The following is a 20,614-nucleotide window of genomic DNA, read 5'->3' on the forward strand; positions in this document are numbered from 1 at the left end:
AAATGCTCAAAATTATAATAAAAAATAAGATAGTATTTCAGTGACAGTGAAGCTATATTTCAGAACATAGTCAAAATTGTTATTAAATAGGAAATGTGTATTGACCAGGATATTAAGCATGAACAACAAACACGTAGCTTTGACAATTCACAGCACCGGAGTTTCTGGGGACTAACCTGAGCTTATTTCTTTGCATATTCTCCATGTGTCCTTGATGGTTTTTTCAGGTTCTTTGGTTTATTCCCACCTCCAAGTAGATTGTTAGTAGGTAGTGCAACTGTGTGTGTGTGTTTGTGTGTGTGTGTGTGTGTGTGTGTGTGTGTGTGTGTGTGTGTGTGTGTGTGTGTGTGTGTGTGTGTGTGTGTGTGTGTGTGTGTGTGTGTGTGTGTGTGTGTGTGTGTGCACATTTCACAACCAGTTCTCCCAGGATACACAACATATTCACTGCAGGCCAGACCAAGATGGAGTAGTTAAAGAAATCATGAGCAAGGTGAAACAGTCTTTATGTCATTTTTTAATTAACTTACCATAGGCTTGAATGTAGGTTAAAATTTATTTTTAAAAAGCTAAGGTTTTTATAAAAAATATTCTAGGGTTAGAGTATTACATTAGATTCTTCTCAAAAATGTGGCATGATACAGTATATAAATCACAATAATTGTAAAATTGCCAAAGAGTTTTACTGAAATACAATCCCTACAGAGTGCAAAGTGCCCCTCTGATTGTGGATGATTGTGGCAGAGCCAGCTACATTTATGAGTTGTACACAGCTTTGTTTCAAGACACATGGTCATGACTTGTGTAAGATATCACAGACATCACATTCACACCGAGTCCTGAGTACAGAATGTATTTAAGCTCTTAAAGCTCCCTGTGTTACTGCTTTCACACCGTAAGTGCGTCATACATAATAAGGCACACTATTGCAACATATTCATAAGACATTCATTTACACATACTGTAATATGTAAATCAAGTAAAGTTTTGAATAATTATTAAGTTGTTCAAAGTAAGACTGAAAAGTGATGATGGCTCAAAATAAAGCTCCTCACTGAAACCTTTTCAGTCAGTGATAAGTTCAAATAGTAGGGAGTCCTTCTTAGTAAAAATAAATGTCCACTTCTGTGTCTTTATCAATACATTAAAATGATTGAATACTGTTTATAATAAGAGTCTGAGCCCATGATCACATAGCCCATGAGATGTTGGCTGTGTGCTCTTTGGCCTTCATCCTGAGAACAGCGATGCTTGATGAGCGCCTCTCAAACTCAGGTTTGCTCTCAAAGGCCGCGTGCCCGTTTGGCGTCGGGGCTAAAAGCGAATCAGTAAAGAAGTTGTTGAGGGAGACGGGATTGACTCCGAACTGGTTCTGCTGGTGGTTGGGGAAGCCAATGTAATTGTGTTCAGGGGCTCGTGGTGAGTGGGGATATGGAGATGGTACACAAGGTGGAGAACCACGCGGGAGCATGCAGGAAGAAACCACTGAGCCACCAGGGCTTGGAGACGGCCACAAGTTATTGGATATCTGTTTGGAGTGAAAAAAGTATTTGTCAAAAATATTTTCATTGTCATATCTCTTTTAGCCTGTGCAGCAAGAAATCAGCCCAGGTTACACCACCAGTTAACAGTTTTTATCCATTTAAATTATTGATTATTTAAACATTCCATAAAACAAATATATCTTCATAAATAACGGCTTGTGACCCACTTTCAAATTATAATGGGACAAATAAGGGCTTTAATAAAGGCAAGTGCAGTTGATGTACAACTGTAAGTATTATAAACCCAGATTTATTTTGATTTGGTTGATATTTGATAAATATTTAATTGTTGTGTGCTAACTGTGAATAATTAGAGTAATCTAGATAGACAATAGACTTTTTTTCTTATAAAATAAAAAGCTTAATCTTAGATAAGTTGAACTTAATCTTATTTAACTTTCTTGAAGTTGAACGCAAAATATAATACAAATGCTCATAAACTTTTGACTGACAATATATTTTCTTAGAATATATTCAAGTAACATCTGGGAAACAGATAAATTATTATAGGCCGAAAGACGGGGCCTAGATTTCTGGATACAGTATATCAGCTATTCATACGGAAAACACTGTGCCTTGAGTGAATACAACAAGCAGTTAGAGATCGAGCCCGTTCAGGAGAGAGGGTCAATCATAAACACAATAAACAGAAATTAATTAGTAAACTGAAGTAGCATTTACTTTATTATTCAATTCATTGAATCAAATTTTTTATAGCACTTTTATCAATGAACATTGTCTCAAAGCAGCTTTACAGAACATAAGAATTATACTACGAAGATTAATATTATGGGAACGTTCAAAATTAATATTAGACATATCTAATTGTGTTTGTATTTTTCCCCAATGAGCAAACCTGTGGTGACTGTGGTGACTGTGGCAAGGAAAAACTCGGAACCTCATCCTCACTTGAGTGACACTGGAGGGTGTGATTATAAATCGTTTTAAACACCAGAGTGTTAATATGAATAATGAAACCATGTTATGTTTTTTTTCCAGGATTATTTTCTCAAATTTTCAACATTTTTCTAATGCAATAATTGAATTAGTTTTGTATTTATAATTTGCAAAAAAAATTCAATAATTTCACAATTAATCTAATGTTAATAATTCATTGTTATATTCAAAACCTAGATTTTAAAAACATTTTAACCAATATTTAAGATTTACATACAGATAACCAGCGATGCAAAGGACAAGGAATCTGCGCATTAGGTGCAGGTGCTTTGTTTTTATTGGTTACGTGTTCATTGCTGGCTGCTGTTTGGTCTATCTGAGGGCCCATACTTTCAATTTGTTCTCTCGGGTGCCTTGATAGAGATTTATACAGCCAAAGTCAAAATGCTCTAAAATATTAGAAATACATTGTGGTTCTACTCATAGTAGAAGCAGAAACAGACGTTTCTTACACCAGAAACTTCAGAATATGTGGCTATAAAAACATCTCAGCAAAAGTAAAGCTGCTACCCAGTCAGTAAAGAATAAGCTTTAAATAAATGTATTGTTTAAAGCAAAACATACCTTTTGAGAATATAAAAATAACCCTCATGCACTCAGATGCAGCTTATTCCATGAGGATATTAAATTCCCTGTTAAAACTGTAGCATCAATAAGAATGCAGTGTTTTATGCACTGATGAAAAGGTACAGGCTATCTGTTATAAATGAATGTGTAAGTAATTGAATAAACAGTTAGACTTGCCTGTGAGTAGCTGTCTGTTCTGGGCAGCACTGAAATGTCATACGTGGCTGAGAAATGACTTTTAGCCTGCTGCATCTGTCCATAACGCTCTCTCTTTCTCCACTTCGCCCTTCTGTTCTGAAACCACACCTTCAGAAAAAACACAAACACAATGAAAAGATAGTTATTTAGGCATGTACAATACAATCATAATTTTGCATGTGTGCATTAAATGCTATTCATTAGTACATCTGCCTTTTATAAATACATCAATATTAATATTTCTGCTAAAACTATAGACCAACTTTACATTTTTAAACATGCACATTTTAAACTTTAATATGTAACCATGCCATTATTTCCTAGGTTTTGTCAGGAGTGGACATTTTGTGCACCATTTCTGGAGTCTAGATTTAAAGTTTCACATCCATTTACATGTATATTTTACCTGCAATTTTACAGCATATCTACAAAGAGCAATTAAACGTTGGTCTATCATGCAAGGCAATAATCAAAAACCTAGAAGAGATTGAAATTAGGTTTATTTGGATGGAAAAAACTGCTTGCAGGCATGAGTTAAAAAGTGCATTGTTTTTATTTGAGTAGACAGGTCATGAAGAACAGGCAAATATTGTCCTGTGGTTAGAAACGATATAAGTAGAAAAAAGTGAATCTGGAGTGAATTACAGCTCAGAGAATTCCAAAATGAAGGATGCAAAACAGGTTGAAAGAAGTTCTTGGGGGAAAAATATGCTTATATAATATTCATAAAGAGAAATTGACATTTCTTTCTATCTGACTTTTTAAAATTTGTAATAATAAAAAAACTATTTTGTGTCAAGGGCGTGCACAGTTTTGCACAAATTGCAGACAGCGTTAACTGAGGGTAAGGTTTGTCACGGTACTTTAGACAATTTTTTTTTAATTGTGCTTTATAAAACAGAATAGGTATATGTAATTATATAGTAAAGAATTCATGCATGAGATTTAAGCGAAAACATAACCTATCTGCAGTACCTGCACTCTGGCCTCGGTGAGCTCGGTGCGCATCGCCAGCTGTTCCCTGACATACACATCTGGATAATGCGTTTTTTGGAAGACTTTCTCTAACTCCTCGAGCTGGGCGCTCGTAAACGTGGTCCGGTGGCGTCTCTTCTTGCTGCTGGATACGTTGCTGTCACACTTTTCACCAATATCGTCTAAGTCGGATTTGTCCCGTGCTGTTGCTCCCGGTGATGTCCTCACACCGCAGCGCTCATCCAGCGGCCCCGAGAGCTCCGCGTGTCCGCCGCCGTCATCCGCCTTCGTGCTGCAGTAATGAGGAGCTGCTGCCACTGCTGCAGTGGAGAAATACAGCATATTCAGTCATTTAGAAAGCTTGTATAAAAAATGATCACGGCTTTTCATGATGTACGCTATCTATAAACTACTGAACTAACAAACATCCAACAATCTATCTATCTGTAGATTAAAAGAAGATTTGACTACTAGTTAATACACTTTAACAATAAAAAGTAAGCTACTAAACTTACTAATATTTTTCTAATATAATTAACATTATAAATATCTATAAGAAACCTAGATTTCATGGAGGTCGAAAATTAACTAAACATTAAACCATTCATTAGTAAGCCTCATAAACAAACATAGGCATATTAAACAGCACATAATTACATCATTTTTTTAATATATATATATATATATATATATATATATATATATATGTTTATGTATATGTATATACATATATATATATATATATATATATATATATATATATATATATATATATATATATATATATATATATATATATATATATATATATAGTCCTATGTTATTATGATGATTTGGGCGTACAAATGTTGGATGATGAATGATGAACAGAACGTCTCTGTGCTATTAACATTCGTAAATTGAATTCCTATCTATCTATCTATCTATCTATCTATCTATCTATCTATTTATTTATTTATTTATTTATTTATTTATTTATTTATTTATTTTAAAAAGCATGTATACCACAATGGATGCTTTTTTATGCCATACAAAACTAGGTCTGTTCAAATGTACATATATATGGCATACTTTGTCTAACTATTTAATATTAAATATATATATTTATTTATAAATAAATAAACAAACAAACAAACAAATAAATAAATTCAGTCTTCGGAGAATTACAGTTAATTCATTTCAGTGTAAACGAAATTATTTAAGCGCAAAATTGGCTAAACTAAAAGAAATGCGAGCGCGCGCGCACTCACACACACACACACACACACACACACACACACACACACACACACACACACACACACACACACACACACACCACAAGATCATTGTTAATCAATGATTAATGAGGAAGTGTTAAACCCATTTTGCAAGTGCAGCCAAGAAATCAGGACAATTATTCATCTTTTGTGTATATTTCAATCTAAAAAAATTCTAACACTTTCAGAAATAGAGAACCTAACTTGTATTTTCACTTATCACTTTTTTACCTTCGGTAAACTAAAGTACAATTATGTAACTTAAATTATTTAAAGGTTTTCAGGTAAAAGATATTCTCACACACCTTACATTTATTTCTATGTATGAAATAAGGATTATTTAATAAAGAAGCTTTGTTTCCTGGAGTAAATTTTAAGGAAAACTCAACTCAGTGAATTGATTGTTTGAATGTAGGTCTTTTTCTCCAAATTCACTGCAGGCCTATACTGTATATAAAATGCTTGTTTTCTGTTAAAAAATGATAAATATTAAGGTGTACCATCAGCTCCGTGACATTCACTACTTATAAGTCTCTAAAAGGTCCTAATGGTGTAATAAAACAGAACAAAACTAGCTACTCTCTGTATAAAGGTTAAAACATGCTAACTCACAGGTTTGGTTGTCAGCAGGAGAAGATCTGTCCAGAATGCTGTGGTGCTCTGTGTTCTGCAGTGCGTAATGGTGACCGCTCTTGCTGGAGCTCTTGCTGTAGTACTGCATGCTCTCTAAGGGCTCCATGAGCGGCTCCAGGTAAAAGTCTGTCCCCTTTCCAGCTTCACACTTCAGCGGAAACTTGTCCGTCATGTAGTCCATCATGGTCCGCTGGCTTTCAGCTCTGAGGCGCAAAAAAGTGCACTAAAGAACTAAGCAACAGTAAACACGACTGGAAGCCAGTGGTTTCCTCTGACCGTTAATTTGTCTTGTTTAAAATCACCGAGAAGCTCAGTGTCTCTTTATAAGGCAGAGCAGAAGGAGCTCCACAGTATTTGAATATGGAGAACTCGAAACTCCACCCATGACCCACATGCAAGCGCAGAGAATTAGGACACTTTAAAGCAGTTACAATTAGACTTAACCTGCTCATCGTGTGTTTAGACATCTGGAGTGTTTACTGACTGGCGAAGCTTTTGACTCAAAATGATAGTGCTTTAAACTCAATATATATTTATCCAGTGGATAAGCAATTATGGACTAAATAAAATAGGACTTGAATTAAATAGCCTGTTTTCACACAACAAACTCTAACAGATTCTGTAAAAACAAAAAAAAAACAAAAAAAAATATGCCTATTATTCTTTATGTTACAATTGTTATTAAAATACGCAAAAATAGATCAGCCTCTAATAATTTTAAAATAATATTTCTGCTAATAAATATTCCTCTTTCTTCTTTTTCTTCTTCTTCTTCTTCTTCTTCTTCTTCTTCTTCTTCTTCTTATTATTATTATTATTATTATTATTATTATTATTATTATTATTACAAGAGTGGCTGTTGTTATACACATTATTTCCTCTTGTTTGTTATTTTTTTGGAACACTTCCTTTTTACGCACAAGAAAGATTATGACTATTAATAGTATGTATATTTTTATCGATATACTTACTTACTGTATCGGTGTGATTATTTTGAAGCACACACCGATATCAGTATAAAATGACCACAGTGTACACGACAGGTTCAAGCCCCAGTGTGCTACCTTGACATTAAAGTACGTAAAAATAAAGGAGGTATCAAGTCTTAACCTAAGACAATGCGCGAGCCACCATAGGTTATACATTATTATATTCTTATAAATATTATAGAGTACTGTGCATAGAGAACTATACAATCTACAGAGAGCTACTTTATATAGTATAGAGTATATATTTGAACTTTGAGTATATATTATATGAACTTATAGAGTATCTATTTGCTCTTTGAACTAAATAATGCCACAGGATTTTTTTTTGTTAAAGGTTTCTGTAATATAATGACATGTGAAATGTGTTTCATTTACACATTTGCTATGTAAATTCTGGGTGCACACTGGGTCCTAGTGGCCTGCCGTGCAAAAGCACCTGAGCGCCGGGATGTGACCCTGGAACACTGATATCTGATAGCGCGTGTTCCCTAAAAGCAGTTTTTATAAAAGAGATCACACGTCGAGAAGCTCTTTCTCATTTAGCGGTAAATCGTACCACCTGCAACTCCAGTCATATCCACTGAACAAAGCCAAAGCTGACAGGGTGCCAGTCCACTGCAAAGCAAAATAAATAGCACGCTCTTAAGTAGCAGGGAGCTTTCTGATGTGGCGTTCGGACTCATGCTGCGGAGAAAACGCCAGACGTCCGTGGAGGTGCGTGTGGGTTTTTTTGACCAGCCAGATTGGTGACTGAAGATTAATATAGACAGAATAATTTTATATTTTACCAAAGTTCATGTTAATAAATATATTCAGTTTTCTGTTATATGTAAGCAGTCTATCAAGTTCATTTGACAAAAATACATTTTTATTTTTATTATTATTTAGTGCACATCTTTAATATCAGAACGAGAAATGGCATTTAGTTTCATTTAGTTCAGTTTAAATGTTAAGAAGTTAACTAACTATGAATGTACCAGAAATAATAAGTTTATTTTTTGCAATAAAAATATTGTTGAGCTAAATTAACTTTCAATTTATTTAGTTATTTTACTAAAGTAATAATAACAACAACAACAACAACAATAATAATAATAATAATAATAATAATAATAATAAATCACTCGTGTGTGTGTGTGTGTGTGTGTGTGTGTGTGTGTGTGTGTGTGTGTGTGTGTGTGTGTGTATCTATGTATGTATGTAAGCGCATGTATGTGTGTGTGTGTGTGTGTGTGTGTGTGTGTGTGTGTGTGTGTGTGTGTGTGTGTGTGTGTGTGTGTGTGCTTGTATGTATGTACAGTATGTATGTGTGTGTGTGTGTGTGTGTGTGTGTGTGTGTGTGTGTGTGTGTGTGTGTGTGTGTGTGTGTGTGTCTGTATGTATGTATGTCTGTATGTATGTATGTCTGTATGTATGTATGTATGTATGTATGTCTGTATGTATGTATGTATGTATGTATGTATGTATGTATGTATGTATGCATGTATGTATGTATGTATGTATGTATGTACAGTATATGTCTGTATAGAAACCTACATATGCCAGTTACAGAGCTTCCTGAGTCCAGCCATCCATTATATTCTGCTGATGTATTGAAACTCAGAGCAGAACTGTTTACAGTGGTTTGTACTCTAATGCTGGATAAGCTGGGGATCTTGGTAATAGTATCACTCAGGTTTGTATACACACTCTTCCAGTCACTTAAGAAGGCCTAATTAAAACAATAATAAACTATACAGAGCAGCTGCATATACATGGCCAGCCACGAGCGCATGCATTGCAACACATTTCCTGTCAACACGCCTCATATATAATAGAAGAAAAAACTTTACTCTTTATATTTTTTATTTCTCCTTTAATGTGTTTTTGGATAATGAAATATGAATGGAAGCCATTATAAAGGAAAACAAAGCTACAGAGGATTTTATTACTTTAAAGCTCTCTTCTGAATCTTCTTTCAACCTGTACACACTGTTCTGTCTCCAGTAATTGTAAGGATTAGATCTCTTGGTTTTGGCCCTCATGCTGGCCTTGAACAGGGAGTAATGTGACTCATTCAGCAGTGACAGGGGTTAGCCTAGACTGCCAATCTTATATAATGGGTTTTTTTCATGAGGGCAAATGGAAATGTATACTGTTCACCTCAAAGGCTGTGCTGTCATGAACTTTCAGAACCATACAAAGATAGTAATCTCACTTTAGTGAACCCAAATGAATATCAAGCATTCTTCATTTTTAGAACATGAAGAAAGAAGTCGGCTATCAAAGGAAATTAGTGTTGATGGGGTATATTTACCAATAATTGTTCATTTGAACACAGTGTATGTGTATAAAGCAGTATGCATCAGTACATAAGTCTTCTCCTGTACTGAAGGTAGAAGTGTAATAGGTGGCCAGTTGTTTAGCACAGTTTGTGCAGAAATCTGCAGACACATAGCAAACTCTATTTGACCAAAAAGGCAAAACATAAGTAATGCACATGAAAGTGGAGGGAAGAACATAAATATACTACATGCTGTGCACTAATGCAATACCCTACTTTTCTACTAAAGGCTGTTTGTTTTTAGATGAATTATCTTATCAGGTATGGGCTGCTGTCCAGACAGTGCCTGCTTAAATCAGTGTTTAGGCACTTACTGATTTTTAACTGAAAATTAACACTGTGAAATAAACAAAAGACTAAATACAAGACTTATCACTATGGTAATGCATACACTTGATTATATATGTTTGACAAAATGTCAAAAATACTCCAGAGTGATTTATTTTCAGTAATAACTTTAGTTTTCAGAGTAGAGATTTGTGCAAATGTGTTTTATTGGTTTTCATTAATAAATAAATGTACTTCAGGAATTACAGCTACCATTTGATTTTTATTTGCAAAATCAGCAGTATAAATAATGTTTAAATAATGCAGTAATTCCCAACTGGTTTAGACAATGCACTGCTTAGTATTGCCTGCTGTTGTTCACATATTAAGCATGTCATTCAAAAATGGTTTCTACACAATTCCATGGTTTGCTATGGTCACTGATATTTGAGAACAACACACATCCTGGGATTGCCTGCAGATATTTGGGTTATACCTCATCCATTGCTTCTAATTAATTTACAGCGGAAGAAGCTGAATTTTAGTGAAACAGAAGCTGCAAGGAATTTAGGGGGAGATTGTTTGAGCATCATAAGACTTTATTAGAGCTAATTGGGGTTTAAAGAGCATAAGCGCGTAAGCTTAAAAACACACCTTCATCGTTCACAGAATATGTATTCACCTACATAAGTAAATAAATGTACAAAGCATTGGAAAAAATATTGTCTATATATTGTAGTAAGGTTATTTGAACTTGTTTGCTTTATATCGCTTCTTGCCTCCTCCCCAGCCTCCACTCAGCTGCACTGGATTGTCTCGGAATGACATTCTCTCCTTTCGAGATGGAGCCAAGGTAACTCTTTGAGGAGACTGCACATCTTTTTCTGTGAAAACAGAATCAGATTTGTCACACAACACCGCCAGCTGGAACCTGAAATAATGCTCTGCACTGAATGGCAAAAATATAAATCAAAAGCTCTTGCTCCAAAGGCACTAATGCGTTAATGCACCCTTGCCACAGTCTTGCCAAGACCTCCATGCCCACAGTGTCATAGCGCAGATCTACAGCTCTCTGCAGACTGAGCGTCAGGGCCCTGGGCTGCCAGCTACAGAGCATGTCAGAGCTGTTTCCATCACTCGGTGTGTATGTGTTTAATGCAGTATTTTTTAAACACAGGGAACAAAGCAAGCTCTTTTCTGTGGTTGATGTGTTCCACGTGTACCACCCCAGTAAGGATGGAGTAGGGACACGTTCAGGTAATGCAGCACTTAGACACATAACTCAACACACTTCTACACACTCTAAAGAGGATACAGCACTAATTGTCATCAACTGACTTTACCTTAAATGAGCAAATAATGCTGAGAATTATTTTATTTATTTTTATTATATATATTAGTATATTTTGTGTATATATATATATATATATATATATATATATATATATATATATATATATATATATATATATATATATATATATATATAAGAAGATTTCAACTTTTGCACATTGAAGCAGGATTTCCTTTAAAAAAAAAAAATAGTTGTTGTCTTGCCACACATGCTCAACTGCGATGTATGCAATCATTTTGCTTGCATTAGGGGAAGGGACATAATCGAGATGTTAAATACGCACCTCAGGATATTTCCTACAGCAGAGGAAAGAAAATATTTGTAATTTTACTAAATGTGTGGTGGGTAATGTGTGGCATGAATGTTATAGAAAAGGGCTATTCAACTTGGTAGGTGGGCCACGGTTAAAATAAAACAGGTTGGAAATGTGGGTCAGTCTGTCTACCCATCCTATATGTGCATATATTTATATATAGACAAGCATTCACAAAAAGTTTGTCAGTCTATATTTTTCTTACCTCGTATAGCAAAAAATGTGTGTCTGTGTATTATATATATATATATGTATATATATATATATATATATATATATATATATATATATATATATAGAGAGAGAGAGAGAGAGAGAGAGAGAGAGAGAGGGGGGGGGGTATTTTATCCATTATGGGTTTTTTTATCTAATGTCTAATAATATCTGATATCTATGATATCTGACTTCTGCAAGCTAACAGACACATTTTTCTATTTTTCACACTATTATTTTAAGTATTTATAATTAATGTAATTGATATTTTAAGTATTTAAGTTTCTGTATAATTGAGAGGAAACTATTTAGATAGGTGAAAAGTTTGACAAACAGACAAAAAGACAGACAGACAGACAGACAGACAGACAGACAGACAGACAGACAGACAGACAGACAGACAGACAGATAGATTGGGTCTCACTGAATGAGTCATCAGCTAAAGGAGCTGTGATGTTTATCTTGTAGTTCAATGGGGGTATGTTGTTTATTGTCCAGAATGTGTGAGTCTACTGAATGTATTTTTTGTAATGTTACTGGCTGAGGGTCAGCATGAAATTATTTTAGATTTTTAAAATAATTTTGCATTCCCTTGCATTAATATTTTCATTAATATCTGCACACTGTACATACAACAGTTTTCCATTCTCTCTAAGTAGTTTTCTTGCTCATATTTTAATAATCGAATGTTCTTGCTCACACACAGTCCATATTCCCTACAATTCATCCATCTGTACCCGCAAAGCTGTCAGCAGTCCTGTAACTCTACTGTATCATAAAAAAAACTCCATCCTCAAGATCACAGATGATTCCTTTACATTTCAGAAAGCACTTTAGTTATTACTCACTAATGACTTATCCAATATGTACTAAGCAATGGCAATAAATCTTCATATTTTATTCTAGTTTTTTTTTTACATGGGTTCACAATACAATTGAAATTACAGGGAACACAAAATTACTGTGAGAGAAAAAAAAAGAATGAAAAAGAAAAATCATATTGTGACCTTTTAGAAGCTCTATTTAGTTTAATAGTATCCTTCACATTATATAGCTATTTGGATCATAGTCAGTGTTGCATGTTCTAAATAAAGGGTTATATTTCAAACTCTCATCAACTCTGAGTCTCATCAACATTCCTGTGTACCTATGTGCCAAAAAACAAGTGTCATGTGTAGTGCACACCCTCGTGGATTTCATTTCCAAAATCTAATTTAGCTTAGTTGGACACAACAGTGCTGTGCCTTCAGCCCTGTGGATCACTGTGTTAAATGTGCTGAGTGCTGCTTGTGTCCCGGAGTAAAATCCTTGTCAATTAGCAGACTAATCTAAAGTTTATACGACAGAGATGCCACTTATTCAGGGAGAATTTGAGGGAGAGCTGAGACACATGACCCTGACCATCACCTGACTGACCATGACATCTCCTGCTCCAGCTTAGCCCTTCACTTACACACACACACACACACACACACACACACACACACACACACACACACACAGAATACTATACTATGCTATACTAATACATGAGTATTTTCTAATGCTACTTAATGCTTTAAATCCATTCACCTGATTCCTCAGGGGGTTATTGCTGCCCATTATTATTAAAATATACATCATTACATGAAGCCTACATCTAATAATATTTTTCCATTTACTGCTAAATCATACATTAAACAGACATATTTGCATCCAGCATATCACAAATGTATATTAGCCAATGACACCAATGTGTTTTACCCAAATACATACAGCCTTTTTAGTTTATTTGAGTTAGCTAATTTTGGATCATTAATAATGTCTAAAATTTGAGACCCACTTGCATGTCCAGCCGAGTGTATTTGAGTGTGAACCAGGTGGTTTTGAGGTGAAGAGAATCCAGCGTTGTCAATCGTCACAGCTGAATCTGGAGTCTCTCTGTAGTCTGTAGAAGCCTGAATATCCAGCATACACACACACACACACACACACACACACACACACACACACACACACACACACACACACACACACACACACACACACACACACACACACATCTCAGCAAAATATATTACCATAATAACCTACTCAATGCATTTTAGTATGAGTCACTGTACATACGGTATAGCATCCCAGAATCATTGTGATTTTTTGATTGTAAAGCAAGGTCCTTACCACAAGCTGAACCTTTCCACCATTCAGAATTTTAGGGTCAAGCTCCGGGAGGAAATGATCACTAGAAACGTACAGGTAAAGTTACCGGACTAGAACTTTAACCAATTATGGTGCTTATACAAAAATTTACCTTAAAGCAAATTCAATTTTAAACATAAAATCATGCTGTCATGTGTAAATCGTAATCAGATTACGGATTATTCCATCAGTTGTAGATCAGAAAGTTCTCATCATGCAGAACAGACTCACCTCACAGAGGGGGCAGAGCTTTTCCGGCTTGGCATGGCTTGGGTTTGGAGCCACTGGTAGGTTCTGTGGCGTTTCTGTGTGTGCTTGTATGTCTGCTCAGGCTCTCCTCTGACTGCCTCCTGAGCACTCACATCTCCTCTGCCAGCTACACTTGACATCAAACATCAAAGTCAGTCTCAAATAAGAATAATTTGTTTTTGTCATGCACAGACCTTGGGCCCCATCGGCACTGGAGTTACCACAGAGTTTTATGAAGGGCATGAAAAACAAAAATCATACAATATTCCCAGAGCATGAATGATAGATAAACAGCCAATACAAGTGAAGGTGGACAATTAAGTTTTATTCAAACTCTAGAAGAAATATTTAATGTTTGACAGACAGTTAGCAATGTCAAGTTTATCAAGCCTTGAGAGATAAGTGCAAGCAGCATGGCCTGTTTACACTCAAGCTTAGGAGGCCATTTGTTTTGGAAAGCTTTACGGGGTAATTACTAACGCTTCATCGGTGGCTCACTCAGGCAAATAAAGAGGTTTGATTTCAGTAGGTTTTGTGGTTTCTTTTTAAACCTGCTGCGACGTGATATTAATTTACCCTGAACATCCAGAGAGGAAGCAAGCACATGATTTACAGTCAGTGTCGAAGCACGCCACCAGAACGCTGTAACTCAAAGCAAAAACACAAACTCTCAGTGGAGAGCGGCACAGCCGGGGAGGAGTGTGAATCGATAACAACTTCTGACAGCCAAGTGCTGGAACTAATGAGACACTTATTTAAATCCTTCTCATGGTTTTGCCAAGATGTAAAGTGCAGCCGGGGTTTATGGGGTACAGTCGTCATGGGTTAATTGGAAATCCACTAAAAATGTCAAGTGATTAACTTCTCACGTAGAGTTCAAATGGAGGAAATAGGTAGCACTTAATGGTGTTGAAAAGTCACAAATTGTCCAAAGGGGAAACATTTAGACTACTCAGATAGCTAATAGAGTTATAAATTTATAGCTCCTTCAAAGATTATAGATAAATAGATAATAAAAAAGTCAATATGTCTTGATAGTCCAATATAGTATGTCTTGATACTGCATTGCATTCTAGTGAGAATGTCAATGAAAAAAACAAAATGGAGTTCAAACATCAAATCAAGAAAAATAGAAATGTTAATATGTTGTAATTAATGTTGCACATACTCTGTACTGCTTACTGCACATTTCCAAAAAGCTACACTTTCCTAATGAAATGGTTACAGAATTAAATAAAATACATTTATTTATGCAAAGGAGGTGAATTTAAACATGCATAAATTTACATAATTCAACGTAGAAAAAACTGTGGATAATGTGTGCGGGGGGGCTCTTTGTATCTTTGTACATGCTGTCTTAAGTTTCAGTTGATTGCTGTTTTGCACAATACTTTACATTACCTTATGCAACTGCTGCTATAATACTGTGTTCATTCCAGTATTTCTGCACACGCAATATTGATTGAATATACAGTATTTACACTGGTCGGCACTGGTTTTGTTTATAGTCTTTTGCGTATTGTCTTTTGGGTGATGTCTTGTATTTTTTTTTGTTTGCACTGTCTTTTGTCCTGCACTGTCTTTCTGTCTATTTGTCTTTTCCTGCACTGTTTGCACCTTAGCTTTGTCTTTGTTATATGAAGCACCATGGTCCTGGAGAAACGTTGTCTCATTTCACTGTGTACTGCAACAGCTATAATATATATGGTTGAAATGACAATAAAAGCTTCTTAACTTGAAAAAAAAATGCTAGAAATATAACGTATAAATTATATATTTTCTAATGATTATTGATGAAATGGAACATTTCAATAAAACATTATGTCCTCTACTAAAGAGGTGAATAAATAAATAAGGAAATTCAAAATCTACCAACATTTCAAGGATTTCTGTAATATCTTCTTAATAGAGACAGGATTTAAGCTGGAAAATTTTGTGAATGCAGGTCATCTAAAAACTCAGATTCTGTATTTATTTTGGTATTATGGTATTAGTGTTATTGTATTATTCTAGAAAAAATAGAGAGAAATGTTCAAAAATCTAAAGTTATATTCACCTTCAGCAAGTTATTCTAAAATATATAGCAAAGAAACTGCCTTGACATGTCATAGCTGCAATCTATTCAAAATCTGAAAACCGATTTAAGCAAAAGCATAATTTCTAAATGTAGAAATGTCTCACCTTATTCTGCATAGTAAGTGAAATTCCAATATCATGAAATACAACTTTTAAAATAAGAAACCTTTAATAAAAATTATTAGAAGATCTACAACCTTAGTTATTATGTGTACTGGCTAATTTAAAACAAATATTCATGAAGAGTTTGGCTAGAACGTTGGGCCTGAGCAGAAATGAGACCCCCTCAGGTTCCAGCATGGCCCCTGATCTACGCAGCCTCAGGACATTCAGAGGCCGCAGGAGTTACGCCTGTTAAGCAGGGCTCTTAAGCACATTAGGTAATATTGTGCGGAGTATGACAGCAACGAAGCTGACCTGTCACCATATCAGAGAATCAGCTCTTTCAGCCTCCTGCATACTAAGCCGTCAAAGAGCAGTGGGCAGCGTACCTGAGGCCACCCTGTCCGCCCCAGAAAACAGACAGAAGGTCAAACATAGTTTACAGACTTATAAGGGAAATAAAAGTTCTGCAATCATGGTTCTAATTACTGAGCTTTTGTTGTATGTTTTCCCGGTGAAGGAAATCATTACTAAGCTTTAATGCCTTAAAAAAGAAAAAGAAAATATTAAAATGGTAATATGTACAATATAGTTAAATGATATGGTCGGCACTAGCTGTTAAAAAAGTGAGTGAAGTGATGGAGTGATTTCGATTATAAGACTGAAGACATGCTCACTTGTATGGTAACTAAGTTTTGGAGCATTTTAGTGACTAGCTCATTCAAGTGGAATTCGTGTTTGGAGATGGCAGATCTATCTGACCACAATGAAGCCATGGGACAACAAGCAACCACACACACACACACACACACACACACACACACACACACACACACACACACACACACACACACACACAAAACATGAAATGGCCTCTTGTGCTTAAAGGATGTAATACATGCCTGTGTGCATATGAGAGTGCAAGTGTGTGTGTTTGTGTGTGTGTCTGTTATACCCATGGGGCTTTGAAAGTTTGGGAGTTCTTTTGGCAGACTCAAAGGAGGAGGTCAGGTCTTTTATCGTGAGGTTCTGTCTCCTACTTTCATTTGCCCTAGGTCAAGCCTTCACCTCCAGAAAGCAGACCACAGGCGGTCAACCAGCGGTCAACACACACAAACACACACACACACAACATGGCATGCTTTTCAAAGTGTGTACGAATCATTGGCTACAATGCAGATCCATAAAAGTCATCAAAAACTCAATGCTAAATAAAACTAAACTAATAAAAACTTCATGAGTTCAGCTCAATGACTACAAACACACACATTACTAGGAGGACGACGGTCTTTTCAACAGAAGTGTCAAAGAATAAACTTTTAGAAATGAATGACAAAAAAATGACTGGATATGACGTTGCCTATGAATCCTATTCACATGCACTAAATACTAAATATCTATAAAAATAAATAAATATATATAACACAAAACTAATACATCATTGCATGACTATTTGCTGTTTATGAGAGTTGCTTAGTAACGAATATGATCTCACTGAATATCTATCATACTTATCTACAACAGCATGACCATCTCACTAATCATGTTACCTACGGAAAGGAAACACGAGATACAAAGCCAAGATGTCTGCAGTCGAGGAAGGCTTTCAAAAAAATTTTAAACAAACAAAAAACAAAACAAAAAACCCTAAAACAGCCACTGCAATATGCAGAACACTTTACCTTACATAGTCAAATGAAACTATTCTTTTTCTACATAGCACAAGCCTGATGAATTACACTGTTCATTGGCTCTAACTTATCTCAGCAGACCTCAGGTCTATCATTCAATAAATTCTCTGGAGTAAATCATTTCAGGAACCTCATTTTCCACACAAGAAGTGTGAAATTGAGCAGATAACGAGTCAGGAGGTCAGAATATTGGGCACGGGATTTATGTGTATTCCCCCAGCACATGCTCACAAAAAAACAAGCGTTTCACTAGCTGTTTTAATCCAACCACAGAGACGAGTAAACACAGCAGTGACGGAGGGACAGGGCTCTGGATGTTGTCGGCTACAGCTGTACATGTTTCTTTCACAATACCCCATAGATATGTACTAAATATATTTCCCACATTCACAGAACTAAATTCATTGTGCACACTAATTTGTTTTAAAAAATTGGCAAAAAATACATTTGGGTTAAATATTATTAGATTATTGCAGCATTTCTTATAATTAGTTTCTACTTTGCAGATATGTGCTATATTTTATTAATAATGTATACAACTTTATAAACTCTGATCCGTTCGATCCTGTTTCATATTCGCTTTCCTCTGAAGGAGGAATGGTCTTTGGGGTGGGTGACATCTTAAGGGCTCCTTGACTAGATGATGTGTTTTGGGGTGCATGGTCGACTCTGACCTGCGCAAGGCACCGACGCTGTGCCCCTAGGGATGCCCTCACGCCTCGGGCCGAGCACCGCTCCCCTGCTCTCCCCGGCTTGCATTTCAGCCCCCTGCTCTGAGCCCCCTTCTGGAGGTGATTAGCCCCCAAAGCCGTGACAGATTCTTTCCGAGATATCTGACTCGCCCGTGTTTATTTTATCCAGGCTCTCTTTTGTGGATGTGCTGGACATGAAGTAACCCACTTGAAAATGGGGATCAGCTTACATACACCAGGAGACTGCTGGAGGAATCGCAACAACAAAAAAATAATTAGAAGAAGACAAGACAACAGCAAGTGAGAAACCTTTCGTCATGAGAGGAAGTACATTCCTTGCATCTCACTATCTACCCCATTTAAATGATAACCACCCCCTGACTACCCTCTATCTAATAGCCCCCTCTTACTGACAGCTATTCTCTCTGTCTAGTATATTGACACTGAACTACAGACAAATCTCTCTCTCTCTCTCTCTCTCTCTCTCTCTCTCACTCACTCACTCACTCACTCACACAGAGGAGTCTGGAACCCCTCAGTGCTCTACCTCCACTGCACTTAACTCGATTTCACACTTCAGCTCTGCAACCAAGTCCTCTTGAAATACAATCATCTTGTTTATTCTCTATCATCCCAAACAACGTAATGGCTGGCTATTAACAGCCATGTCATGTGCCTTCAATTTAATCAAGGTAAGCTTTGCCCAGGTTTTCCAGTGAACCAAAGAGCTCTAACTCAGACCATGTTCCTCAAAGAATGTTAACATTATCCATGTTACTATAGAGAACTCGCTATATCACGTCCTTTAAAGCTTGCGGATTTTATTTTTTTGGTCAGTTGTGGTGATGTCAGTTGAGCTGTGATGTCTTGATCCTACCTTTAATTACCTCTCAGAATTCAGGTCTGGATTATTGGATCGCCATCACCACAGGCTGCATGTTGTGGTTCCTGAACAGAGCCAAATCTACTGCTGGGTCTGTGACACCAGAACACAGACTGACAGACCGAAACAAAGTTAAAATGAGCTCATGCTCAGACACAGGACCCAAACCGCACTATCACTTCGAATTAGCAGAGTGCTCGGCTTCAACAGGAGCAGAGACTTTCTGAGTTCCACACAGACCCTCATTTCATGGGCCCATGATTGGATTTGTGGCATTAAGAGTCACGCTCTTCTGACCCTGATCAAATCCAGCTTCAGGCCAGGCCTTTGGGATCTTGGCACGGATCAGGACTACTGTCTCTGGGGTTCTTCTCATGCTCATAGAACCGTGAAGTAACTTCAGAACAAGCGACTCTTCTATAGCTCCTCTTAATAATAGCCAAGCTTAGGCACACAACGCAGTGCAGAACAGTCGATTCCGGCAAGTGCTCGGAAATTCAGGCAAATTAAACATGACAGAAAGAAGGAGAGCTGCTTGCTGTTACTGCGTTCCATTGCTCTGAAAGGAAAGCCTGCGTGCTAGCATAACACCAACCAGAGACAAAACGAGAAAACAATAATCATTTATTAGAGACAGACATTGTTTTGAGAATTTTTTTTTTTTACATTACACTGCTCATTTACAGTCCACATGTCCACCATGCTAAATATGTGCAGATACTTTTAGTAATCCTTCTAAACTGTGAAATTTTTCCACAGCAAAAGTTTTAATTTCATACATGTATGAAAATAGTGGTATGGCAGCTACAGAGATAAAGAAAGAAAAATGGCTACAATAATTATAAATTATTATTTGCTATTTATTTACAAGTGGCAGCAAGATGTAAATGGTAGCTTACCACTTACATTATTTACAAGTGGTAGCTCAGTGGTCAAGATGATGACCTAGTGATCAGGAAGCTGTGACTTTTGAATCCCAGGACCGAATGCTGTAAATTTTCCCTACACTGAAGACACACAAAATGTTCTCTTCTCCATTTGTCTATTCCCTAAAATGCCTTTATTATTACTTGATAAACAGAACGGCAAACATAACCAATATAAATGCTTGTATTATGCTTACCCAAATACTTTTTCCGATGCTTTTGCTTCTG

The 20,614-nt window shown here is 36.2% G+C and overlaps 2 protein-coding genes across 13 annotated transcripts in view; both read right to left on the minus strand.

Moving 5' to 3' along the window:
* Positions 1-561: 561 nt before the first annotated feature.
* Positions 562-6,438, minus strand: alx1 (ALX homeobox 1). Its single transcript, XM_027161241.2, has 4 exons — positions 6,110-6,438; positions 4,239-4,558; positions 3,243-3,371; positions 562-1,525 (listed from the first exon to the last, which is right to left on the minus strand). The coding sequence occupies exons 1-4, from the start codon at positions 6,312-6,314 to the stop codon at positions 1,187-1,189; spliced, it is 993 nt and encodes a 330-aa protein (XP_027017042.1). The 5' UTR covers positions 6,315-6,438; the 3' UTR covers positions 562-1,186.
* Positions 6,439-9,933: 3,495 nt separating this feature from the next.
* Positions 9,934-20,614, minus strand: part of lrriq1 (leucine-rich repeats and IQ motif containing 1) — a 35,631-nt gene continuing 24,950 nt past the window's right edge. For 2 of the 12 annotated variants that reach the window (XM_047822317.1, XM_047822318.1), the window contains 5 exons: positions 20,584-20,614; positions 13,999-14,143; positions 13,750-13,810; positions 13,412-13,526; positions 9,937-10,593 (listed from right to left, as the gene is read on the minus strand). The exon at positions 20,584-20,614 is cut by the window's right edge and continues 61 nt beyond it. In XM_047822317.1, the coding sequence (XP_047678273.1) occupies positions 10,454-10,593; positions 13,412-13,526; positions 13,750-13,810; positions 13,999-14,143; positions 20,584-20,614 (492 nt within the window). In that variant the 3' untranslated portion in view covers positions 9,937-10,453. Of the gene's footprint in view, positions 10,594-13,411; positions 13,527-13,749; positions 13,811-13,998; positions 14,149-18,559; positions 20,040-20,366; positions 20,468-20,583 lie in introns of those variants that run through there. The other 10 variants (XR_007144682.1, XR_007144677.1, XR_007144683.1 and 7 more) reach the window with 8 other exon arrangements.

The sequence above is a fragment of the Tachysurus fulvidraco genome, chromosome 13 (genome assembly GCF_022655615.1).
Source record: "Tachysurus fulvidraco isolate hzauxx_2018 chromosome 13, HZAU_PFXX_2.0, whole genome shotgun sequence".
In the NCBI taxonomy this organism is placed as follows: Eukaryota; Metazoa; Chordata; class Actinopteri; order Siluriformes; family Bagridae; genus Tachysurus; species Tachysurus fulvidraco.

Bases quoted from the DNA above. Each gene is read 5' to 3' on its own strand.
- alx1 (XM_027161241.2), bottom strand. From the start codon at position 6,314: ATGATGGACTACATGACGGACAAGTTTCCGCTGAAGTGTGAAGCTGGA. The intron at 4,559-6,109 runs GTGAGTTAGCAT...TCTCCACTGCAG, and splicing joins TCCTGCTGACAACCAAACCT to CAGTGGCAGCAGCTCCTCAT. The intron at 3,372-4,238 runs GTACTGCAGATA...TTTTTTCTGAAG, and splicing joins TCACCGAGGCCAGAGTGCAG to GTGTGGTTTCAGAACAGAAG.